Genomic DNA, 27,094 nt, shown 5'->3' on the forward strand with positions numbered 1-27,094 from the left:
CAGAAACATAAGTTATTTATATTCAGATTCAAAACTTGTTTGAAAATTCAGCATGAAGGTCACCTTACGTTTCTAGTAGAGACATATTTTTTAAGAACATTATGAGAGGCTGGAGGAATGACTCAGTGGTTAAGAGCACTGGCTGTTCTTCCAGAGGAGCTGGGCATTCCCAGAACCCATATAGTGGCTCACAACTGTCTGTAACTCCAGTTCCAGGGAAGCCAATGCTCTCTTCCTGCCTCCATGGGCACTGCACATGCATAATTCACAGACATAAATGCAAACACAAAGATCAAACACATAAAATAAAAGTAAAATAAATCTTTGTAAAAGGAAAAGTAATGAAAAAATGTTCAGTACTTCGATCACCAGGGAAATGAAACTCAAAATCACAAGATTATTCCATCAGTCCACTACAAATAAATGAGTAAACAACAAATAAATACTAAAAGCTATTATCAAAGAAAGTAAAGATAACAAGTACGAATGAGGAAGTGGGGAAGGGGAAACATTATACACTATTAACAAAAATGTAGATAGGGCAATCTTTTGGAAATATGGAATATTCCATATTCAAGATGGGGAACACCCACAAGGAAGGGGAGGGGGGAGGGGGATGTTTGCCCGGAAACCGGGAAATGGAATAACACTCGAAATGTATATAAGAAATACTCAAGTTAATAAAAAAAAAAAGATGGGAAACAGCATAGAAGATCTTCAAACGAAACGAGAAGTCCTGCACTGTTCAGCTCTCCACACCCGAGGATGCATCCAAAGGAAATGTGAGCAGTATGTCGGAGAGATATTTGAACTCTGAGATTCATTGCAACAGTACTTTCCAACGCCAAGAAATGGAAATAGCACGAGGGTCCATCAATTGAGCAAGCCCAGAAAAGGGAGTCGTAAACAGAATGGAAGTCTGTTCAACCACAGAGGGAACGAAATCATGTAATTTGCCAAAATGGAGCTATAACTTGAAGTCATTATGCTAAGTGAAATAAGGCAGACACAGAAAGTCATGTACCACATGTTTTGACTCATATGTGGAATATAAGAAAGTCGTTCCCATGGAGATTAAGAGTAGCACGGTGGTGGCCTGTGGCTGCGGAAAGTAGGAGAGGTGTAGACTGGAGAATTGCTGAGCAGTGGCACTAAGTGCTCTGCCGTGATTTCTGTCATGGTAAACACAGTGATTTAAAGCAACGTGGCGAGGAAAGGGTTTATTTCTGTTGTTATGGTAAACACAGTGATTTAAAGCAACGTGGCGAGGAAAGGGTTTATCTCATCTTCCAGCTTAAAGTTCCTTATTGAGGGAAATCAGGGCAAGAGTTCAAGGTAGAGAGAGGCAGGAAGTGAAGCAGAAACCATGAAGGAATGCTGCTCACTGCCTTGCTCCCCCATGGCTTGCTCAACTTGGTTTTTAAATAGAATCCATACAGAGGTAGAGCACCAGCAGTGGGCTAGGCCCTTCCACATCAATCATTAGTCTAGAAAAATGCCCACACAGATTTCCTACAGGCCAGCATGATAGATTCATTTTCATAATCGAGGTTTCCTCTTCTCAAATGACTACTTTGTATCAAGTTGACAAAAAAAAAAAAAAAAAAAAAAAAAAAGAAAAGAAAAAAAAAAAAAAAACCCTTAACCAGCACAGTGAAGTAGGAGCAAAAATGTCTGGTTTGCTTATGCACAGTCTGATAATGATAGATAATAATAATGGATTATACACAAACAAACAAACAAAACTACAGCTGCAACACTCAGAAGAAGTGGCCCCACACTTTGCCTGGGCAGCAAAGTAGAGCCAGACCTGATAGTGGGGCATAGGTGAGCCAGCTCTGAGGACCTGAGAGCAGGGAAGCTGGATGTGTCCCTTGCCTGGGTAAGGCAGGAAGGTTAGTCCTGGTGGCATAGCACAGGATTGCTGGTGGGCTGGCCTATGTAGCTTCCACCCAGGTCCAGATCCAGGTTCAGGATTTTACGGGTAGTGCCACACCTGAATGCAGATCCCTCTTTTATAACATATTTTCACACATATTTTATGTGTGAGTATTTTGCCTGCATGTATGTGTGTGCACCATGCACTCGCTTGGTGATCATGGTGGAACTGGAGTCACAGATGGTTGTGAAGTACTGGGAGGGGGTTGGGAATTGAAGCTGGGTTGTCTGTCAGAGTAATAAATCCGTTTAACATTTCAGCCATGTCTCTAGCCCCATAGTAATCACCACCCTAATCTGTATTTCTTTGATGTCAACACTTTAGCATCTTCATGTAAGGAAAAATAGATACTTGTGTTTTTTGGGGAGGGGGTGTTCTGTGCCTGAATTATTGGACATCCTATCCTCCAGTTTTATTTATCGTGTTGTAAATACCAGAATTTAATTATTTCAAGGGCTGGATAGCATTCCATGCTACAATACTCCATTTTAAAATTCAATTACTATTACTGCTATACTGCAATGTTATACAACGGTATAGTAATAGTATAGTACTATTTATTATAATTGTAATATAAGAATAATTGTATTTCATAGCATGATATACTTATTTTAATAATTAATACTGTCAGTATTACTGCTAATTTAATTGGGTCTTATTTCAGTCAACCACTTTTAGCTTAAGACTGTATTCTTAAAAAACAGTAAGAGTCTGGTTTGTTAAAGTTGTTTAATAATTTATGATTTTTTTGGTCAGTGATAGCAGGTCTATAGCTACTTTTTGTCTAGTCTCTCTAACTAGAGAAATACTTAGGTATATTAATCCACACTACGTTAAAGAAAAAAAAACACCAGAAACTGTGAATGGGCTGAATTAATTTTTAAGCAAATTAAATGCAATGGCTTTGCTTCCTGGGACTGCCAGGAAGCTGTCTATGTACATCCAGTATATGTAAGATTTTTAGATAAAAGTAAGCTCGAGTTTACAGCATTCATTTTTCTTTTGCAAACTATCAGTAATGGAAATGTGCTCTTTCACAGGTATCAAGGTTACATCTATACGTATCGAGTGTCCCAGACAGAAACAGGCTCTTGGAGTGCTGAGGTACTGCTCTTTTACTTACTTTTGCTTCTCTGGGGATCAGAAAAGTGCTTGAAATCTAGCTTGCTTTAAAAAAGAGAAGTCACACCACACACTCCCAAAATATTAATCATATTTAAATCACTGATGTTCAATTCTATAGTCACTGATGGTTCATTTAGAAGTCTTTAGAAAAGTTTGGTTCCAGACCTATTTAGCCACCACTGTGTGAGGTAGGATCATTTTGGAAAAATGAAGAAATTTGAAGGATCATGTGTAACTTACAGTACCTTTATAAAATTTTAAAATAATAATTATTTTAATAATAATAATAATAATATAATAATAATAACAACAACAGAAAGCATATACTAACTGATACGGATACAAGCAAACATGCTGGGATTTCTATTTCCTACTAGTCACTAGTGGCCTTCAGGAGATATAACAGGGAATTACACTACAGCACAAAATCCTGGCCACGTCAAATGCACTCAGACTCCATGTGCGGTTCTTCCTACGGTCACTTGTGATGGAAGCAATTTGTTAAGTGAGTCTACCAGCATTTGTTAAGGGGACTCATTTCAAGGAGTATGAGGCAATACCACTAAAGAAGCTCTTCGGTGGAGAGGCTGATGCACAGTGAGCATCCACAATTGTGAACTACTGAAGACTTCTCAACAACATGTATGTTATCTAGTGCAAACTTACTAGGCACAAGAGTTGGAGCAGAGGCATGTTCAAACATACAGGCAATTGATGCTGCTCTGTGTGCATAGGCAAGATCTTCAAAAGAGGTCTCTCTTTTGAAATTAGAGGCCTCTGGGTGGTTGGAATAGAGAAGAGGGAATATTGTATTTAATAAAAACTATTATTTGAAAATTTCAAACATATATACACAATGAATCCTTTCCTGCTATTGCCGTGCTTTAAAAGTATGTTTTATAGAATCATGGTTCTCTTCTATCTTGGGACTCCCTGGGAAGGGGGTTGCAGAAGGAAAGGAGGAGGTGAGTGGGTGTACTTTTGGGTACCTATCTTGGCTTCAATGGGTAAGATCTCTTTAGATTTCCTAATCAACTAGGACTTTGAATAAGATTTATTCAGAATAAAGGTTTCTTATTGAAATATTTGCACACCACTGTGTCAGTCCAAGAAATGACTAAGATCTTTCTACAGCTGTGGTTTTCAAACTTTAGATTTTAGTTAGTTTCTTACCTTATAACAGTACGTGCTGAGAGTGGAAATGACTCACAGTAGCCTTTTGAAAGCATAGATGTTAATATTAATGTCTATTACTAACTTAATAAATATGTGCATTTAAATAGTAAAGTCCAGACAAAAGTTTAAAAAAGTCTTGCAAATTTGTCAGTAAAAACCAAAGTATAAATTACAATCATTTGAATAGAGAAAATGAATTATAATATTTTCAAGTACGTTGTTATTAATTACTTAATTTTATATTTTAAATTTTATCTTTAACTTTCGCTTTTTTTAATTTATTATATGAGTACGCTGTAGCTGTCTTCAGACACTTCAGAGGAGGGCATCAGATCCCATTACAGATGGTTGTGAGCCACCATGTGATTGCTGGGATTTGAACTCAGGACCTCTGGAAGAGCAGTCAGTGCTCTTAACCACTGAGCCATCTCTCCAGCTCAACTTCCAGGTTTTTAAAATTAGGATTAGGGATGAAACCCAGGTTCTCATGCATTTTAGGCAATTGCTATGCCATTGAATAATATCCTCAAATAAATTTTGTTTTTTATTGCCATATATTTACTGTACATAGCAATGCATTTCGTAAGACAAGTTTATAACATCCTTTGAGCATGTTCCTTTGTACGATACTATATCCCTTTCTGGCCATGTTACTTTGTGTCAGGATAATTAATACAGTGATACTATCCATGGAAAAGTCAGTATCGATTCTAATAAAAACTATACTTCTTAAATAAACCTATCACTTCAAATTAATAAGCAACTTGACTTATGATAAAGAATAGTTTTGTGCAGCTGATACTTATGGATTTGTGTATGGGTTGGCTATGTATACTCTTTTTCCCCTCAAGAAATATCCTTCAGAAGAGCAGTAGAACTTTTTAATGGAGAGCCTTTGATTTTTTTTTAATTTAAAAAATTATTTCTTTGAGAATTTTGTAAAATATGTTTTGGTCATATTTACCCGTGTCTTCCAGCTCCTCCCAGATGCATTCTTCCCCCCTTTCCATCCAACTTTGTATACTCCTGTTTTTTCTAAATATGCCAGTGTGGTTTGTGCTACTCAAACATTCTTGGCTGTGTGGCCTTCCCCTGAAGCTTGATTTACTTACTGGGGCTATTCTTTTAAAGAACACTGCCTTTTCTCCTGGGAGCTATTGATTGCCAATGGTTCCTTGGCTAGATGTGTGGGACTCTGCACACTTCCTCCCTCCACGTTGGGATCTGGTCCAGGTTAGGCTTGCATGGGTCTTGTGTATGCCTTTATAACCGCCATGAACTCATGTGTGACATTGTCCTGCTTGTCTGGAAGACACTGTTTCCTTGGAGTCATCCACCACCTTTGGCCCTTACACTCTTTTCACCCCTCTTACTCAATGATGCCTAAGTCTTGGGCGGAAGAGATGGATGTGGATCCTTAGATTTTGTAATTTGTTTTCTCCAATTTTACATATAACATCATATCACATTATTACATATATGTAATCATTTTAAGAAGGAAGGAGAGGGTTTATTGAGCATAAATTCCTTTATGTTGTCTGATTTGACCCTCATTATTTAATAATATTGTAATTATTTGCACCATGAGTGTAAACAATTGGCATGGATTATCCCCAAGTGTGAAAGAGGTAAAATTCTCTTTGTTTTGTGAATTATGTACTACATTTTTTCTGTCTACAATATTTGCCTTCTTGTTAAGGCAAATTAACAAGTTAAAATAGTGCATATTTTCAGAACTTATGCCACTTGACTGGAAGAAATTTCTCCAGAATTCACTGAAGACCAGATGTGAGTCAAAACTTTCCATGGGATAACTAAGAGGTGGCAGTATGGGAGATACACAAATTTGAACAAGAAGCGAATTCATGGAAAGGATAGTGTTCTCTGTGGTGATTTTTTGTGTGTGATAAATGACTTTCCAAAATTTGCTAAGTGGTACTGTACTTTGTTCAGAAAAAAATTAGTTTTCCACACTGTGAGAAAAAAGAAAAAGCTTTCTATCTGTGCATAATCCATTTGAAAACTAGGTAAACCAAAGATGGAGATTACATTGAACCTTGAATCTATGGATTATACAAGACAAATGTGCATGGTTTTCACTTTAGGTAGAACACTGCCAAGGATATTAACCCAGTCCTTGGAGACTACATTTACATTGTCGATTTTCATTTATTAACGTACAGGTTGTCAGCCATACATTGTCAAAATCATACAGTTCTCTTCCTGCCAATTTCTGTGCCTTTGGGCCTTTCTGCATAGTTGGTCATCGGGAGATCTTTAGCTAGTAAGCAAGTTACTTATCGGCTTAAGCCAAGCATCATAAATGTGGTCAGTCATTTGCTAAAGAAATACTGCATCTGAAGTTCAAATTGCTTCTATATGTTCAGTGCTATTAGTCTTCTCTGTCAGCATGGATAGTCAAGTGTTAACTATCAGTCCCTGTAGAAATGATGCCTTTGTTGAAAATGCTTTTATAAACCTCAAAAATTTATTCTAAATGAAGTGTGGTTTTGAGATGGTTCCACTCTTGGTAAATAATGTAAGTTTTTTCTTCTGTCTGGTGACCTCAGCTTCACTAGAAACTTCTTGATCTATTCCTAATCTGAAAGGAATGCAGAGACAATTCTGTTGCTTCTGATCATACATGTGACTACACACCTACTTACTAATTTACTTTATGGAAGATGATTAGTTTACGTGTTTGTGCCTGTGGAATGAGAACAATTGAAAGAGTGGATATGTGTCTACCAGTCCGAGAGGAAATAGTGAAGGCAAGAGAGAGGAAAGTGTTTGGAAAGATCAAGAAAGGCCCCAAGAAAGATCTAAGGAAGTATTTTGTACCCATTGTGTGCCTTTGTAGTTTGTGATCTATCCTAGAACAAAAGAGCTATTCGCAGACCTGGCCTCTGCAAGAATGGCCATGTTCTTTTTTAGATGAGGGCTGAGCAGAAATTTAGGAAGGTCTTCTGATTCGACAGATAGAGAGGGGTAGGAGACTTTTCTAACTGTTGAGAGTGACAGGCGGGCACTAATTTACAGCAAGCAAGAACATCTACAGGGTTTGTGCTGGAAAAGTCCTTGTTCCAAAGTAGGCAGTGACTGAGAGTAGCTTTGGATAGTCTGTTATCTCTAGCTTATGGTCTAGTTGACAGAAGTCTCTGTGCCAGGCTTCAGGTTTTCTCATTAAATGCTAAAAACCAAGCAGTTCCCATCTCAAAAACCTTCCAGATGGGATATCTGAAAAACAACTTTCTAAAAAAAATAGGAAGAAACAAGAGTAGTCATTGTTCAGTTGCTCATAGCAATACTATTTTATTTTATGTAAAATGACAGTTTGGAGCTGACGCCTAAAGCTTGGCTCAAAAGCTTTGTGGGGAGAGTTGATTTCAGGCAGTGTCTTTGTGAGAGCGCAGATGTCAGGGAAAGAATACACTCCTGGCAGCCACCTCCAAATGGGATCTCTTTAAAAACTAACACATATATAAATAAAGGTGACCTTCTATAGCCTTTCATTTTCATGTCAGAGAGGAAACCTTGTCATGGTGTAGCGCTGACTGTGAGAACGATTGGGGAAAGGAACACACAATTTACAAGAAGGATGAGTTCCGTATGGCTTCTGATGTAGAAGAGTCTATGTGATCACCAGCCATGCATTCACATGTATCCTAACAGTCAGTTTTTAATTTTCTGTGTCGTATTTTATATTGTGAAACGATGATAGGCGATAGATTGTTAGTTGTCATTGTTTTGATTGCTCGGGCTTTTTATTAATGACCTGTAGGACCTGTGCTTTTAAATATATATATATATATATATATATATATATATATATATATATATATGTTTAACTGCATCCCCTCTGTTACTGAATTCATTGTGGGTAATGGCCTGTACACCCTTAGAGGTTCGGGACGTATGATGGGTACCAGTCAGGAAGGGCAGGGCTGTGAGCAAGAGCTTGTACAAACTAATACTACCCTTGGGAGAGCTGAAATGACAGCTCATTAGCTCCTCTCGCAGGGAAATGCAGCCAAGCAAAGGAAGCTCTTCTGGATGTTGTTTTGCTTTCTTCCTTATGTTTTCAAATATTTGAGCAAGTTGCACAAATGTTACCTCTCAGCATCCTTCTCACATCTTATAGGTCTTTTTTTTTTTAAACATTAGGAAGCAAATAAATAATGGTTCTTGGTCTTTTCTTTTTCCAGACAGCACCTGGGGTACATAAAAGATTTTTCCGGAAAGTAAAAAATCTCATTTCAGCATTTCAGAAGCCAGATCAAGGCATCGTAACGCCTCTGCAGTATCCAGTTGAAAAGTCCTCGGCTAGGAGTCCACAAGCTCCCACAGGTGCGCCCAGTGGCCTAGTTTTAAAAGTGTTACAAAGTTTCGGGTTGGGGAGGGTGTCAACCAATTCATAACCACATCATAAGCAGGAAGACTCATAAGAAAAATGCAACAAGGAGGTATCTGGAGCCAGCCAACCAGGTGAGAGGTAATAACACAAAGGGGCTTAAGATGCGCTAACACACTTTTCATAAAACTGGAGAACTATGGAAGGTACGATTGCAGCATATTTTAATCTCTTATTTCTAGCTTATTGTTCCTATTCCCCTTTGTGGGTAGTAAATACCATTTTACTTCAGGAACCCGTGCCTGTACAGTTTGAAAGACGGCACAGCAAAGCTAGTGCTACCTTAGCTTAGTTCCTGTGATTCTGACTTTTGAACGGAAGATGTTTGAATGAATGAATGAAAGTTTTACAGTAGTGAAGGCATTCAAATGAGCAAACTTGGCTGTTTTACTAGCATGCATGATTCTCTTGAGCAAAGCTATTTTGGGGGGACATTTGAGCTCAGGAGTGAACCCACCGGCCATCTGATGTCTCTGTTGATCTTTTATGAAAAAGGGCTTAGTATTTTGTTTTGAGTGAGAAGACGTGCTGGTAATTGATGCAGTTAAATTTATGATAAAATGAGTGATTATAATTTTGAGGACAGGGAACCAGGCTCAGGCAAAAGTTGATAATTAGACTCAACTGTGAATGAAATTAACAAATAACTAGCCTTTGAAATAGAAGTGTAAATAGAACTCCAATTCAGAATGCAGCTAACTTTCCTACCTGTCCAGCACTCTAGTCTTACGGCTGAAATTTAAATACTAATTGCACAAGGCATAGCATTAGGTTCAATATTACAAATTCGAGTTAAACTATTATTTTAATACTGAACGACTTTGTCCCGATGTTTGCTGTTCTTTTTCTTTAGGGAGAAGAGATTCTGATATCTGCTTGAAAGCGCCATGAAGAAGAGTAACTCTGTACTTTATTTTCAATAATTTAAGTATGTTCCAAGTCTTGTATATTGTAGCTAATACAGTTCAGCGAGCTGCAAATGCCTTTTAAACACGACTCGAGTCCTGTAATAGCACTCGCCTGATGTCAAAGCTGCAAGTGGACGTGGTAGATAACAAGTGCTTTAAAGCACGGATTGGAAAACAGAATCCCTTAGGGTATTTTTAGTTGCCGTATTTACAAATGAGAAACAATTTAAAAGCACAATGAAGACTTTACACAAGATTAATGTCGATTCTTGCCAAATGTAAATAAAAATAATCTCCTTTTTTTTTTTGGTCAAAAGCGGCCTTTTTGTGACTTATTTCATAGCTATTGATTTGCAAGTGTCTTGCTTGACTTCATGGTAGCAAGGAAGTTGGCGTGCAGATATAATAGCTATGGTGCCCGAGGCTTCTTTTGGGATTTATGAAGGTGTGTGCTAAAAGAAGTATTAGATAAAGAGAAAAGACTATTTGTTTAAATTTAAAATCGACCTTCTTGCCTAGAGTTCTTCTGCTAAGACAGTTAAATCTTTGGACCAGTGGGGTGTGGTAAGGCATACTTTTCATTCCAGCACTTGAGAGGCAGAAGCTGTGTGATCAGGAATTTAATATCATTTGGCTACAGGACACCCTTCTTCAAAAACAAAATAAGCCTACAGACCAAACTGGAATTTACAAGCCTATGTTTTCAAATGGGCTCTAAATGTTTATTGTACTCAATGCGACAGGTTTTGAAATTATGTTAGAGATCTGAGGAAATGACGTCATGAATTTTTCTTTTTACGTATCTGTGCCCTAGTTGTGTCTACTGCAGGTAGAAATGTATTTGGCAGGGAACTCCTGAATCAACTGATTCGTAATTAGGCGACCCCATAAAAGCTTGTGGTTTCCTTAATTTTCAGCAACTCTGAGTCATGGAAGCCTAAGTAGGAGTTGGATTATTGGCAGTGCTGTCTTCCCACATTTATATTTCCATGACTTTTGTGATTGATACTATGCCAAGTTGCTCCAGGGCTCACAGAATTCATTCACTCAAAGAACGTAATAGGGCACTGGGGGCAGAGAAGGAGAAACACCTGCTTCACGCCTTCAGGCAGTGCTCTGTCCTTTTGCACAGGAAAACAGAAAGGGTAAAAACAACACAAAGAAAACTGTAGGGACAACAATGGCTATGAGAGTTGATGCATATGTAAGTGAAGTTCCCAATATGTAGACACATTCGTGTTTAGTGGTAGAATGAATCAGCATAACTACTCCCGTCCAAAATCCATAGGAAAACTAATACATTAGAACTCTGAGCTTTCCCCAAATCTTGTGGGTTTGGCTAAGAATGCATGAACTGCTAAGAGACAGGGCTAGTTACCCTATGCGTCCAGAGCATTTGACATGGATGTTTTGAGCGTGCCATGATGGAGTGTGGTGACAGTGACTCAAGTTCAGATTCTTCTGTTTTCACCCCCTGCATGATTATACTGTAGGCAAGTGTCACCATACCTGATTTGTACTGCAGCATGGTTTTAACCCAGGGATTCGTGTGTGCTGGAGAAGTACTCAACCAACCAAATTACACCCTCAGTCCCAAAAAAGAGTTTAAAAATTATTTGGTTTGAATTTAGATTTCAACGTGTACTTTTAACTCTCTGAAATCTGTCCATTCTGGAATAACTAAAAAGATGAGTGACATTTACGTGTTCCTTTATAAGACTCTGCTTTGTAAAGGCTTTCTGAAACCATTAGGGACCTTCACCTTTTAATAAGGTATTTGAAAATGTTATTTACCTAGTTTGTTTTTAAAGATTCATTTAAAATACAGAGACAGTCTCATATAAGTAGTGAGTTCCAGGTCAGGCAGGCCTACATGGAGAGACTCTTTCACTGTCTCAAACACACACACACACACACACACACACACACACACACACACACAGAGAGAGAGAGAGAGAGAGACAGAGAGAAAGAGAGAGAGAGACAGAGAGAGAGAGAGAGAGAGAGAGAGAGAGAGAGAGAGAGAGAAAACAGATAAAATACAGAGACAGTTGCTGTCAATACATTAAAGCACCGAAGAAGACTATCTTACTATATTGGAGTGAATCCCTGGGAAAATTCTGAACTTTTCTGGTTTTACTAGGTCAAACTTTCCCATCCACATGTCTCCGTCCATCTTCTCTGGCTGGACTTGACTCATTAGTTTTGATTCCACTTTTCTTTTCTACCACGAGTAATTTCGTTGTCTCCCAGTATGTAAGGGGGTGGTGCACTTTTACAGAAAGATTGTACCCTTGTTACATCGACAGTACTGTGATAGCCAGGTATACCTTTAAGAAGCCAAGTCAAGGTTTAAAGAAAAGCATCTGCTGCATGAAAATGAGGACACGAATGCCCCAGATATGGTCGAGGAGAAACTTTTTTTTTTTTTGATATAAGCGAGAGTACAGCCAGAGGCATCTGGAGGGGCCCAGGCAGAACAAGGTCATGAGAGGAGAGAAAGAGTCAGGGAGCAAGAGAGGGAAATGGAAGAGGAGAGAGCCAAGAAGGCCAAAAGGCCAAAAGATCAAGCCAGCCAGGAGCCAAAAGACCAAAAGGCCAGGAAAGCAAGGCCAAAAGGGCTGAGGTTATATAGGAAAGGGAAGCTGGGAGATGGGAAGCCCATCCCCCACTCCGGGCTGAAAAGGTTTAGGTGGGGTCAGGGTGAGAACTGCTGGGAGGAGGCACTGGTACTGAATGAGACTCATCTCAGGATTCTTCGGGACCCGACACAGGCATGTCCAAGAATATACCTCATTTTTAAAAGTGTGTTAGCAAGCTCATAATACATATGACAGCTTATCAAATATTTGTCCGTTTCCTCAGAAATTTGTTCTTAGAAGCGTAAGGTCAGTAGGAAGACAAGCTTAGGTAATTGTCTGACTGTGACAGGCAAGGAGCCTTGTTTTAGTTCACAAGTAGAATAAATCTACCATGAATATGTCTGATGAAGCCATCTGGTGTAAATAAAGGGCCGAATGGAAGGTATTCTTTCCTTACATAGAATGGATAATTTAAAAATGCGAGCAACATTATAAAGCTGTTATGAATGTTATGACATTAGGCTATGTTTTATTTGATTCACTTTATTGAGCTCAGAATCCAAAGTCTATTAATAATAAAACCGACATTTGCCCTTGAGTGTTTCAAGGTTACATGAAAACTGGTTTTCTTGTTAGGGCGCTATAAATTCGACTGAGTCACCTGTGTTTGCTCTTGCAGGAAATGGGATTACAGTATTTTTTACTTTGCAGTAAGGGGTGAATGATAGTTTGGAGACTTTCATAATTTGGGGTCACTGGCTAAATTTCTATTAAAAGGCTGAATTCTTAGTAGTTCATTTACGTTTCGTGTGTGTGTGTGTGTGTGTGTGTGTGTGTGTGTGTGTGCTGCATATGTGTTGTATTGTGTTCCTATTCTTGTGTGCATAGTTGTGAATGCCACAGGATAACCTCAAATATCCTTTCTCAGGCACTGTCCATCCATGTTTTTCTGGAGACATGCTCTCTTTCTGGGCTGGAGCTCCCCAAGTAGGCTATGCTGGCGAGCTCCAGGAATTTGCTTGTCCTTGCTTTACCAGTACTGGGCTTACAAGCATGTGCTATCAAGCAAAGCAAAGCAAAACAAACAAAAACAACCAAGTACGTTTATTAATTAGTTCATTTTGAACATATTTCCCCCTCTCTTCCCAAACATAACCACTTACATCAGCCTCTCTACTCCCATTCCTTCCTACCCACCGATGAGATTTTTCTTTTTCTTGGTCCATTTCTCTTTCCCCATCTAGTCTAGTATGTGGTGCCAAGCTAGGCTTAGGAGTGAGTCCTGCCTTAAATTCCTGGCTCTGCCCGCCATATGTGTCGTGGGGGATTGAATCCAGAGCCTCATGCTTGGGCAGCAAACATGACTGAACTATTGTTCTTGCTGCTCCTTTTGTTTTTTAAAATAACATGTTTGATGGAACAAATGTGACACATTGGATAGGTAGAAGCCATCAACATAACAGAGACCCCCCCACACCTTGATGAATCTACCGAACCCCTGAAATTTGTTTGCCTTCTCACAAGACAATAGGTGGCGATGCCAATAAAAGCAGGAGTGCAGGAGACCTGAATTTTCATCTCTGTCACTCATAGTCCCCGTGACCTTAGTAGCTAAGTCAGTCTGATACCTCTATGGCATCTGCCAAGTAGGAATAATTAAATCTTAGTCTTCTTGCTGGATTATTGAAGCACTAGAATCCCATGACTTTAATGTAGTAATATGTGTGTATGCGTACTCAAATATCAAAGGTAACGGCGAGCAGTGAAGGAACACAGACAAACTTTTGTTAAATTAGGATTCCTGCCATTTTTTTTAATACAAGAACCAGGTAGAATGCACAATTAAAAAAATCCTCAGGTGAAAATAGAAATTTCCATCTTTGTATTAAGACAAGGGTATCTTCTGCTTCCTAAGTCATTTTCTCTACATGTGTATGTTAGGTCCAAAGTGGGTCCCCAAAATGCTAGTGTCTAAATTACAGTCTGGGCTCAGTTTAGGCTGGACTGTGCTTAACCAGAAGGATTGATGGCTGACGAACAAAACAAAAGCCTAGATTGGCATACCTTAGAAACTAGTGAAGTGTGGGTTTCTGTTGGTCTGGAGGAACCCCTCCTTCCCTTACTTGCCCTTGCAGCAGGGTATCTGTATTTCTTATTTACATTTCGATTGTTGTTCCCTTTCCCAGTTTCCGGGCCAACATCCCCCTTACCCTTCTCCCTCCCCTTATTTATGGGTGTTCCCCTCCCCATCCTCCCCCCATTACCGCCCTCCCCCCAACAATCACGTTCACTGGGGGTTCAGTCTTAGCAGGACCCAGGGCTTCCCCTTCCACTGGTGCTCTTACTAGGATATTCATTGCTACCTATGAGGTCAGAGTCCAGAGTCAGTCCACGTATAGTCTTTAGGTAGTGGCTTAGTCCCTGGAAGCTCTGGTTGCTTGGCATTGTTGTACATATGGGGTCTCGAGCCCCTTCAAGCTCTTCCAGTTCTTTCTCTGATTCCTTCAACGGGGGTCCCGTTCTCAGTTCAGTGGTTTGCTGCTGGCATTCGCCTATGTATTTGCTGTATTCTGGCTGTATCTCTCAGGAGAGATCTACATCCACTTCCTGTCAACCTGCACTTCTTTGCTTCATCCATCTTATCTAGTTTGGTGGCTGTATATGTATGGGCCACATGGGGGCAGGCTCTGAATGGGGAAACACCCATCTCTTAAAAAAAACCCTGTAAGGCTTTCTCTGCCCTTTGCTATCCTCTCTGTCTCTCAAGGAATAGCTATGGCAGCTACCCAGGGAGTGGTCCGGTTTGGTTGTTTCACTGCTCTCTTGCTTATAGTATACATTATATATGTGATGTCCTATATATGTACATGTCATATATATTCCTATCTGTGTAATATAAATATAATGCCCTACATGCCAGTGATTGATTATATGTAGTCAACTAGTAGAAGAAGCAGGAGTGCATTTTAGAGTGTTGTAAATGACAAGTTTCAGTAAGGAATGTTACACAGTATATGGATGTTATTACTATCGAGTCAGACATCCGAAGAACTTTGGCCAGATGTCCCAGTGCCATTTACAAATGTCTCTGTGTGAAAAGTAAGTAAAAAAATGTTAATTGTCAAAACCTGTGGTGTGGGGCCTCTGTGGAGCTGTTGTGTCTTTTGATAGTCTGTCATGAGTGTCACTCCTGCCTCCAAACATCCTTCTTTTATTTTGGCAATGCATTAAGATATCATGGGGTTCTGGCTCTCCATCAGCAGGGTGTTTTTTATTTATTTATTTAATTTTTCTTTATTGCTGAGGAAGGCACCAGGAAAAGAGAGCAAGTCTTTTAAAAAGGAGGCATTTAAGTCCATTGCAGCCACTCTTTTTTGTTTACTAGGTGGTCATTTGGATGACTGATTCTATCTGTATGAAAAATAAAAATGAAGGGACTTCTGTCTAGGATTAGTGCCACTCTGATTTCAGCACCTCTATTTTTAAAATCATGTGGTCTTTCTTGTTTTCTGCCAAGGAGCCCTCCTTTCCTATCTCAGGTGAGGGGATTGACTTGGGGACCGTAGTTTGGCGCGTGAAATAAAATGGGACACAACGTTCATTTGCGATTTTATTTTTTAAAAATGAAATATTCAAAGTACTTTTCTTTCAAATATTGACACATAATGTTTACCTTTAAATATTTACAGCATGTTGTTGTGATGCTCTTGTAGAAAAGAAAAATGCATGCTTCTGGCCTGAAAGCCAGAGCCAAATGCAAAAGACCATGGAACTGCAGCCAGAGAACAGGAACCTGTACAGTATCCAGTCACTTTTCAGCACAGGAGAGCAGGAGTACAAAATTGGAACCTATTGTTTCCTAGCAACACGGCTGAGGCCATTATAACACAATTTTCAGTATGATTAGAACCTCTAACTGTTGTTACATAGAAACTGAAAATCTTGGCATACACTGTAAACATCTTTACTTTTCATGAGAAAGGAAGCAGCTAAAAAGAGTCCTTTTCTGACAGAAAAGCTGGACTTCTCCTTTTCGCCTTTTCTCTTACTGATGCTTTTGCCAGAAGAACAGTAAAGATTTAGACACTGTCATGATTCATACACGTAAAATAGTTTTCAAGGACACAATCTGATATACTAACATTTATTTAAGAGGTTAAAGTCCACCACTAAATCTAAGGAAAGATTTTTTTTTAACTGCCAAACACATTTCCTTTGACAAATAATGTTAAGATGACAACTGCCAAGACAAAATCCACAGCAAGTTTAACTCTAAGTATGTTCAATTACTGGTTAGGGAGCGATTTCTTCTTACACACAGTAGTATATTTGGTCCTTAACAGCTTTCACACAAAGGACACACTGAAATAAGTCACTGTTTTGTGTTTGAATTATCACTGTTTTTTGTTTTGTTTTGTTTTTCATTTTTTTTCTGTTTTTGTTCTTTTGCTCTTTTTTTATTTGTTTTGTTTTCTTTGCAGACTAAAGAACCTTACAGAAGGCTGTGGAAGAGCAGTCTGAGATCTGAAGTATTAGGCAGGTCGCTATGTATATGTGAGTTCCTCCAAGAAAACAAGAATGGTGCATCCAATCTATAGCCACACGGTTCCCTACAAGCTATAATACACTTCATTCCATCCAGTTTTTCTTGATACTTGATGATTATACTTCTGCTTTTCATTGCAATTCAACTAAATTGCCCTTAAAAGAAACAAATCTGCAGAAATGCAAAAACTTTGCCTGGACTCTCTGGTAAAATTACTGTGGGAACAGGTCTCGTGGGAAAGGAAGAGAAAAAAGAAATGTAGAAATAAGTGATGGAAATTAAATTCTAATGAAAGTTGTAATGGAATGTTATACCTCTTTATGTAGGGAGTAGGTGAATTTCAAATTATACATTGTCAAGTGTTCATATATTTGGCTATGTTGTATATATTATTTCATATATATGTAGTCTATATATTATAGAACTTCTAGGTGGCTTGAGAATAAATGGCATCCTTATTTTATACATTATTTTGCTGGGTTAAAAAATAAAACATATACTTATTTCTATGGCAAGTGTGAAAGAATGAATTGAGCTTTATTTCTCTTTCCTTCCAGAATCATGCTTCTCATCAACAGCGATTGGATTGACAACTAAAAATAGCTGTATTTAAATACCTCTTAAACTTTGAATTTTTAGCTCCTTTGGATCTCTAGAGTGCAATGGTAAAACAAGTTAAAACCAAAAACACACCAATGAAATGGGCCTAAGGAAAGGAAGCAATCAGAGTATTTCCTGTATCCCTTCCAGAACCTTCCTCACAGGAGCATCCAATACTATCTTCTCACTTTAACCTGCTTGAGTGCTATGTAGCTGTGTCGTGTGAGCCCCCTGCCTTTTGTGTGTGAGAAATTTCATGCATTTTCCCTTCAAAGCTGCACTGTCATCAGGAAACACAAATGATTTGTCCTCTCATTCAAACTTCAGAACTAAAGCTCAGTGAAAGCATCCTTCCTCCCCTGCCAACAGGAAGCAATAAACGTAATATTTCCATGTTCTTTTTATGAAATGCCAAAATGTTTCTCTTAGATTTGCAACTTGTTAGTGCTAAAAACCTTTTGGTTTTTCTTTTCCTCCTCAAAACTTTAGGAGTTGTAAAGAGAACAGTAATATTTCAAGGCAGTATTAAAACCACAGTTGTAAGTGATAAAAAGTGCATTTCCTGAATATAATACAAATATAACTTTAGGTAACCAAAGGCACAAACTAACTAAATACATATTACAAACTAGAATTGCACAGTTCAAGGTAATTACTATGAAGGAATAGCTCCAAATAGTTCTTTCTAATGGATATTTAAATTGGTTTGAAAATGATACATCACTAGTGAGTTGCAAAAGAGTGCAATCACTTAAAATAGAAGCAAAATAGACTCCAAGATTGACACATTGGGTTAGTGATACAAATACACCACGTTTAAGTATGCACTTTTATATACAGTTAACGAATGGTTTTCTCATTGACTTAAAAGAATGTCAGAGGTTCTAGGAACTTAAGATCTATTTTTAGGTTGGTGTGGAGGTATTCAAATTTTCAACATGTTTGTGAAACTTTTCAATATTCCATGGTGAGTACTGTACTGAGGGCAAAAGCCTGATTCGGGGAAAGCCCTGTACTGGGATTTTAGTCTGGATTAGCAATATCTTGAGCTGGTGTGCTTCCAATTACAAAGATAAACAATGAGGTCATCCTGCATTCTTTCTGTCTCTCCCTTCCCTTTCTCACCGCATGGATCTGATGTTCTGAACCTGAAGGTTTTAACAATGAAATATTTCAATCCACCCTCCCTACTGTTTGCCGGGGTCCCTCTCCCTCATTCTTTGTATAATGAGAGTCAGATTCTTTTAAAAAAATTCTTAACATGAGCCTGGATTCTGACTTTGCATATTTTCAATGCCACTGTCTTTACAAGCAGGACAATGGCCCCATATTGTATTTAGGTAGTAGCTGGAAAGAATCTAAATTCTCCTCCACACATAGCAAATGTTCCTCGGGAGATGCGAGGGGAGAAGCTGGCTCCTTGGAATTTTCTACTGGGCACACTGTGCTGTCATGAATTTTCATTTGCGGCAACTTGCAATTACACAGCATTTTATAAACTGCCTCTTTGTCAATGGGCACAAATCTCTCAGCTCACCAAGTGGCTTCTTTTACTGCAGGATTCATAAGAGACTGAGAAGACTGCAGCAGATATTAATATTAACCCCGACATTTCTCTAAATTTTAAGTGATCGTGGAACAAACAATCCCTCCTGAAAATATTTATTTTCCTAGGTGGAAAAATTATTAAACAAACATACGTGGATTAAGCACAGAGAACTAAAATAACCACATAAATGACATTGGTGAAAAACTAGTTTGCCCCTCAGTAATTAGATGAAATGCTTTATGTTTGGAAGGATTCACTTAATTCAATTTTCTGCATATGGCTGGGAGAGATTCAATACACAATTGTACATTTGAAAGATGACTCTAAGTGGGAGGAAATGATGAGGCAGCAACTATTGTTATGTTGGCTTTCATCTCATTGTCACTGTAATGCAAGGTCTATTGTTTCTACGGTTTTGGCTCGTAGGAATTTCTGCAGCAGTAGCTAATATGTTTCTCAGCATCACAGGCACATAGACCTGTTAAAGCCTCTTTTCTTGTACCAGAACCATCCGTTTTAGTATATTACCTTTCTTGTGCACAAACCATTGAATTAGTGTATAAATACTGAATTACTAATGTGAAACTATGACCAAAGCACATCCTATATATAAATGAGAAATTCCTATCCCAGTTAATAAAAGCTATGTTTACATGAGGCCAATACAGCTGGGCAAATGGAGAAGAAATTGAGTCAAAACAGGTTATGTGAGCGAGGTCACATTGACCAGCTGCTTTGGTACCACGTACACACAAGCAAATCAGTGGCCCTTCAGCCTGCTTACTGTGCCCACAGCAAGGCATTGCCGAAGCCAGCCACCACACGCCAAAACACAGCACAACAACATGGCATTTACTGTTTAACAGGCAAGGAGGAAAAATCAGGAAAGGAGGGAAAACGGGTTTCTGACTCCAGGAGATGGTGCTTGAAGACATTTTTGATTTCTTTTGAAGTTTCCTAGAACAGATCTGGACAATGTAAGGGGGCTGGCAGTCTTTTGAGATGCAAGATTTAGACACTGGTGCACCACGGTTTTTAAGGAGCCTGGAAGTTCTGCCAATGAATTGGATGTGAAACTTGGTGTCGCAATAGAAATCGAGAGCCATGGGTTCTTTTTATGTAGTTGAACAGAGGCATGGCTCAATAAATTGAGAGTGGTGCGTCTGAAAACATTTGTGTTAGCTGTTTGTGTTCAGCTTGTGTTCTTTTGAATACTGCCACACGAGAACTAAAAATCTCTGTCATTTCTTAAAGTTTAAACAAACAATATTAAAATACCATCTTCTGTCACATTGAAAGGCAGTTGGATATGTTTTTCCTCCATATTTACATATACAGAGTTCTGATCTAGAAAACCAATACAATAAACCTTTTTTTTGTTTTGTTTTGTTTTGTTTTAAAAACAGGCAGTCTTTGGTGACGCAAAGGCAGAGTTTTCTTTTGTTACCTCCTGCCTATTTCACTCTGTCTCATGAAATGAATATTGTTGGCACTGTCTGAAAGTTCTAAATACTGCTCAACAGACAAGACAAAATACCCATCATATCCTTGCACCCTCCCGGTGCCCAAAAGCTGTTGCTTTTCCCCCTCTGTCCATACCCGAGTCCCTTCTTCCCCTTCCTGTAGCCTCCTCTGCTCCTGAGTCCAGGCCTGGGCCACTGCGCGCTGTCTGGCCATCTCCAACACGTGGTTCTTCTCCTCTTCGACAGTCGTTCCATATCGGATATTGAAGCACAGAGCTCCGTGCTGCAGTTGAATATCAGCAAACCGTCTAGTCCTTCCATTCAACACTGACGTCATCTGAGACACAGTGACATTAACGCCATTCTCCAGAATCCGCCTCCCCCCAGTGTTACCGATGAGCACCAGGTCTTCCTCCAGAGACCCGAGCTTAATGAAGTAGTGAGTGTCCCTCCCTTCTATGGTAAAATGCAGGTTTTCCAGGTAATGAGCATTGTTGAGAATGGCAGCAAGACGCCTGCTATCTTCATTGGCTACTCCTATAATATCAGCTGTCACTATGCCCTCCTTGATGGCAAATTTTATACCTTTGCCAAAGACAGAAGGGACAGCAGCAAACCTTGGCTGTTTCCCTCCTTCAAGGCACCGCCCCTCATTGTACTGAGGAGTCATAGGAAGCTGATCCAAGGAAATGAAATTCCTGAGCTGTTTCTGGAGCTCACACTGAATGCCCAGGATCATCTAGGAAAGAAGGCACAGGGCAAAGGCAGCACACGGTTAGAGAACTGTGGAGCAGGGACTGAAGGAAAGGCCATCCAGAGATTGCCACACCTGGGGATCCAGCCCACATGCAGTCACCAAACGCAGACACTATTGCTGATGCCAAGAAGTGCATGCTGACAGGAGCCTGATATAACTGTCTCCTGAGAGCCTCTGCCAGAGCATGACACACACAGAGGTGGATGCTTGCAGCCAACCATTGAACTGAGAATGGGGTCTCTAATGGAGGAGTTAGAGAAAGGACTGAAGGAGCTGAATGGGTTTGCAACCCCATAAGAAGAACAACAATAGCAACCAACCAGATCCACCCCCAGAGCTCCCAGGGACTAAACCACTAACCAAGGAGTACACATGGACAGACCCATGACTCCATCTGCATATATAGCAGAGGATGGCCTTGTTGGGCATCAATGGGAGGAGAAGCCCTTGGTCGTGCCAAGGCTGGACCCCCGGAAGTGTAGGAGAATGTCAGGGTGGGGAGGTGGGAAGGAGTGGGTGAGAGTGGGAACATCCTCTTAGAAGTAGGGAAGGGGTTAGGGGATATGGGAGAGGGGGAAAAGGGGATAGCATTTGAAATGTAAATACATAAAATATCCAAGAAAAATAAAATTAAAAACCAAACTGGAATATCTACACTAAAGATTGGGAGAACAGATGGCTAACAGGTACTGATTTCTCAGTTGTCTTACATCTTGTTTTAGTTGAGTGTAAGAAAATATATTCAAACACTGTATCCCACAATTTCACACCTACAAGGAACTTTGTGTATGTGTGTGTGTGTCTGTTTTTCTTTTCAGCACTTACTTGTGGTAGCCAGTTTCTGAAAAACATTCCCATCCAACATGAATGTATTTTATGTTGATCAAATCCATTCCTCAGTCCTCACTTCCAACTTCTCCCAGTTACTTCCCCCCATATCACACTCCAAACTTGTAGCCTCTTACATTTGTATGAGTTCATATACTGAGTTCAATTAGTCCAAATGGTGTTGCTTACATGCATGAAGGGATAGGGCCATCCACTGAAGCATGGACAGCTCACCACAGGCACTACCCCTGAGAAAAACTTAAATGTCTATAGCTTCTGATGAGGATTGGGGCCTTGTGGGCCCCACATCAGTGCTGGAACATTGGCAAGATTGAGCTTGCGTAGGGCTGGTGTAGACAACCAGAGTTGTTGAGAGGTTGTGACTGTAACCGCCTATCATGCCCAGAATACGCAGGCTTTTGCAGCAGTCCCTCTAACCTCCGCTACTTATGATCTTTGTGCCCCTTCTGTGAGGTTCCTTGATATTTGGAGGGAGGGGCATAGAAGGAAATTTAAATAGGCCCGCTCCCTCAAAACATCTTTTATAGTCAGCAATGTAACTGACACTAACTAGATATTACTACTGCATATAGGGTGATACATCATGCACTTTGAAATTGCAAAAAATGTATAAACATAGTTTCGGCTTTCAATCACTTGTGGTTTTATAATTATATGAAAAAACCCTGAAAAATGAGAGGCACATGATGATCTTTTTACATATACTTAACATATTTTTCTTACTTGAGAACTTTCAAGCTTGCTAAGAAAAAGACTAATAGCTCTCGTAGTAGCCAATACATTTCTAAAAAATTTTTAACAGTTTATTTATTTATTGATGTTTTAAAATGACTTTTAGCTATAAAAATGTATATTTCATAAATTATTATAAAAGAAATAGCTCTACAATATCTATCTACTTGGAATTTTTCCTTTATAATTTTGACCTAAATGTTGTTTCTTTACCCGCATTTCAGTTTTATTGTCTTACTTCCTTGTCTTTTTATTTGTATCTCATAGTCTTCATTGTTTCACTGTTCACAGTTCTCTAAGACTGTATTACTATAAAATGTAATATATTTGTTTATTATACGTCTATATAGTTTTCTTTATCAAAAAGTTTTATTATTTTATCTTCATGTTCTTAAGGCACAATTCTTGAAATCATTTGGCAGTTTGAAATCTTAGTACAGTTTTTTTTTCTATATAGGATCCATTGTTGCTGTTACTAGCTGAAATGTAAGACATTTAATTCCTTTGTGCTGTCATCAGTAATCTACTAGTCTCTCCCTTCAAAGTGCCACTTTCCTGATCTTTTTCTTACAGATGGCTCCTCATACATCATTCAAAACAGCCCTCAAAGAAATAATTTTTTTGCATTAGATGATATTCTGCTTTTTTAAAAATTTTTTTGCTAAAATTTGTACTAACCTTGCCAGGATCCCACTCTTGGGTTTTTGTCTGAAGCTGAAGAAGCTCATAAGTTAATTCCATGTTTTCTAGTTCTGGTTTGGGGAATCCAGGTAGCACGTTATGTAATTGGAAACCAAAGAGCTCCAGCCAACTGCCAATGTCTGTGAGACAGAAAATTCAAAACAAAACAAGACATTCAACAGGCACTTCTCAACTTGAAAGATATCCTTCTGCTGTCAATGTTTAGACCATGGGAAGGGAAATTAAGCATTCCCCCATTACTTGATTCACTGTAAAACAATATCCATTCCCCTCTGTAGGGAAATCTATTGACCTGTGGGCAATCCCAGGAATAGGTTCAGTTCACTGTAGTGAAACTCATAATATGGTACTAGTTTTAAGACCATCTGGATTGTGACCCTGGATTTATTCCACGCAACATAATCTTGATTGTTTTATGAGAGAACCTTGGCAAGCTTTTAAGGATAGAGCATAAAAATAGCTTATAGGGGAGGGCGGCAATGGGGGGAGGGTTGGGAGGGGAACACCCATAAGGAAGGGGAGGGGGATGTTTGCCCGGATACCGGGAAAGGGAATAACACTCGAAATGTATATAAGAAATACTCAAGTTAATAAAAAAAATAAATAAAATAAAAGGCAATATAATAAGAAAAAAATAGCTTAAAGGGAAAGAACGAGGATGCAAAAGCATTATACCGGATGAAAAAAGTTCCATGCTTTTCTTATTCTAGGTAATGGGACGTGTAGCGAGAACATCTCTACAAAGGTATTGGGGCCATATAATAAGATTGGCTAGTAGTAAGTTAGCTCAAGTTCAGCTTAATTGAATTCCACTTAAATACCTGTGGTATACTTTGCAACGTCTTGAATTTTGCCAACGGGATAGTTATTCTCAAAGGAGTAGAGGTTGAATGGTTTAGGAAGAAGGTTCAACTGTTTCCATATGTGATGATTAGGCGTTGTCCATCTGCCAGCAACAACATCATAATCCCTTTGCCCTAGATGCACTAGTTTAGTAAGAAAATCATAGAGTCCTCCATGAAAACCAATGACGACCTCAAAGTCAGGGTATGTATCGTGATAGATGTCACCATAAGGTGTATACAAAATCTCTTTTATGACCTGACCCCGACTGCTGAACACAGCGAGTGGAGTGCCTGTATTATCACAGGCTACATAATATTCTTCACCACTGCTTAGTTCCATGGCAATAAGGTGACCTTGGAGATCATAATAAAGAGATGTAATCTCTGAGCTTGTGTGGTTGTACAGATGAGTAACTCTTATAGGGTTGGCAAGGTCTGCATAAAAGAATTGGAGATGCTGTCCTAGGCTGGACTTACTGGCAACGCGCCGCCCCAGTCCATCATAGTAATACTGCACAGTCCAGCCAGAAACTTTATTGTAGGCTTTCTGCAGCAGACCATTAGAATTATACTCAAATATATCATTTCCCCTCTGTCTCAGGAAACCATCTTCATCCATTTTATACTGAATTTCCCCTAGTCTAGTGATGCGGTCTCGGAGGTCATATCGGAGAGGAGTAAGACGAGCACTATTCCCATGGCTCAAAAGGTTGATGTTTCCGTTCAGATCATAACTATAGCGCCACTGGGTTTTGTCATTCACAGAAACAGTTTGAAGTTGCCCATCAGCATCATATTCATAGAAGTACCTTGTGATATTGGCATCTACTCCTACCCTTATATCACATATGACCATCCGGCCCATGTTATCATACTGAATAGTCATCCAGTAGGCAATTGCCTTTAGGATCTCGTATTGGACCTCAATGACTTGTCCATTGGCATTGAAGATCTTGGTGTGCTTCATCACTGTTGTAGTTATAACCTGATTTAGATCATAATTAATTACACTGAATTTTCCAAACTGTTCTGTTCTACCAGAAACATCAACGTATCGGTACAAATCTATGGGCAAAGGGGTCTCATTGATCACAGCTTGCATGCTGGTGACACGAAAGTTGTTATAACTGTAGTCAAACCGTGCATTCACAAGACCTTCTTCACTGAATCGGAAAATTTGACGTCCAATGAGAGGTCCTGTAGGAACCAAAATAAAAATGAGAAAATAGCTATCATAGGCATAATCACAACTTTTTTGATTAAGTATTGATACCTTTATGTTCAAAATCATATTGTATTATAGATTTGTCTCTGATGTCTGATGCCTGGGTATATCAGTGTGTGTGTGTGTGTGTGTGTGTGTGTGTGTGTGTGTGTGTGTGTGCATAGCATTTGTTAATAGATGTGGAAAATATCGCATAGCACAGTTACTGATCAATATAATTATAGAGACTATCAAAATAATAACCTATCCAGTAGCCTAGAGGGAAGAAACTGCTATTATGTTCATGCCATCACTGGCGAACATTTTAGTTAACCTTTGCTACAAAGTCAGATGGTTAGATTTTCACAATGTCCAACATTCCAGTAACTGGCTTTGGGCATGTTATGAATGCAAAGGTTGAAATAAATCCCAGAGTTCTGACTTTTGTCATTAACTGGAACTTATCGAGGTTACCTAGGGCTTGAGCTGCTTTGTGAGTTTCATGTCTTATACATCGATCTCTGGAGAGATACAGGGGTGGATATGAACAAGTATAGGGTTGCAATAGGTACTGAAGTTGTGATTGTTTTGAAAGCTGAGACAGAAATATATGGTGTGCTATCAAGGAATCATCTTTCAGGTAGACTACAGTATGTTTTAAATTTAGAGTGGAAGATAGTATGAGAAGGAAAACAGAAATTTGTTCAGTCAAACGTGAGTTAGCATGAGAGGTTAACACTTCTTTTTATGAATGTGACCATACAAATATAAAAGAATATGGATGCTGAGGTATACCGCTACCCCATTTCATAACAAACCTGTTTGCCTGTATCTGATGGTGCAGATGAATCCGTCATGCATCAGGTGTATTGTCTTAATCACTCCAGAAGATTCTTCATATGTTAACGTAACCTGAGTGGTGTCATAGAGAATCTCAGACAGTCTTGCTTGCTTTGTGTACTTGTATAGAACTCTGCGCCCAGTTCCTAGATGCAGAGTCTGTAAAAGTCGGCCATCTCGACTGTAGTCTTGGATAAAAGAAGTGCTACTGTCTGGTGGAGTGTAGATATTACGGTAGTAGCCCACTGAAAGCATGGTTTGTAAGCTGTGGCGCACCATGCTAGGCATGGTGACCGACAGCAGACAATCTGATTGGTCATACTCAAAGATGTAACGCCGCTGGCTGTGTAAGAGAAGCATCACAGACTGAAACGAGACAAGATCAAAATACTGTAATTTGTACCACGAATGTTTAAGAGATTAAAAGAGATACATGCTTAACCATTTAACACATTTTTTTCTAGCAATTACTATGTGCCAGGGACTGGGGCAGAGCCCGGTGGATATAGTAGTACACAATAAAGTTATCTTCCATCATGGAATGTGCAGCTTAATGAAAATGAAAGACAAGTAACCCAGTCATTATAATACAGTGTGAACTGAGTTAGGACAGGGGATAACTCAATGACTTGAGGAAAGTAGAGGAAAAATGGTTATCCCAGACTTGGGAAGGAAGATTCAAGTTGAAACCTAAATAATCTTGGGCAGGCAAAGATGGGGAGCTGTATTGTTCAGAAGGAAAGAGTACTTCTGGTAATGGCTGTAACATTGGGAGAGGCTGAGAATTAAGGAAGCCTATGGAAATGGCCTTTCCCATAGATTGAGAGGAATTTTTATGGCCAGAATGTGTGTGGTTTGGGGGTAGT

The 27,094-nt window shown here is 39.2% G+C and overlaps 2 protein-coding genes across 10 annotated transcripts in view; one reads left to right on the plus strand and one right to left on the minus strand.

Annotated features, from left to right (window-relative positions):
* Sh2d1a (SH2 domain containing 1A) overlaps positions 1-17,196 on the plus strand; it is a 28,235-nt gene extending 11,039 nt beyond the window's left edge. Inside the window, exons 2-5 of one of the 2 annotated variants that reach the window (NM_001109313.2) lie at positions 2,980-3,043; positions 8,446-8,587; positions 9,505-9,579; positions 16,623-17,196. In NM_001109313.2, the coding sequence (NP_001102783.2) occupies positions 2,980-3,043; positions 8,446-8,587; positions 9,505-9,542 (244 nt within the window). In that variant the 3' untranslated portion in view covers positions 9,543-9,579; positions 16,623-17,196. Of the gene's footprint in view, positions 1-2,979; positions 3,044-8,445; positions 8,588-9,504; positions 9,876-16,622 lie in introns of those variants that run through there. The other variant, XM_063280196.1, reaches the window with a different exon arrangement.
* The window catches only part of Tenm1 (teneurin transmembrane protein 1), an 889,770-nt gene continuing 878,414 nt past the window's right edge, over positions 15,739-27,094 (minus strand). For all 8 annotated transcript variants that reach the window (XM_063280507.1, XM_063280510.1, XM_039100433.2 and 5 more), the window contains 4 exons: positions 26,207-26,594; positions 24,161-25,381; positions 23,316-23,458; positions 15,739-21,038 (listed from right to left, as the gene is read on the minus strand). In XM_063280507.1, coding sequence (XP_063136577.1) covers positions 20,280-21,038; positions 23,316-23,458; positions 24,161-25,381; positions 26,207-26,594 — 2,511 coding nt within the window. In that variant the 3' untranslated portion in view covers positions 15,739-20,279. The remainder of the gene's footprint in view (positions 21,039-23,315; positions 23,459-24,160; positions 25,382-26,206; positions 26,595-27,094) is intronic.

This window comes from Rattus norvegicus, chromosome X, assembly GCF_036323735.1.
Source record: "Rattus norvegicus strain BN/NHsdMcwi chromosome X, GRCr8, whole genome shotgun sequence".
NCBI classification, from domain to species: Eukaryota; Metazoa; Chordata; class Mammalia; order Rodentia; family Muridae; genus Rattus; species Rattus norvegicus.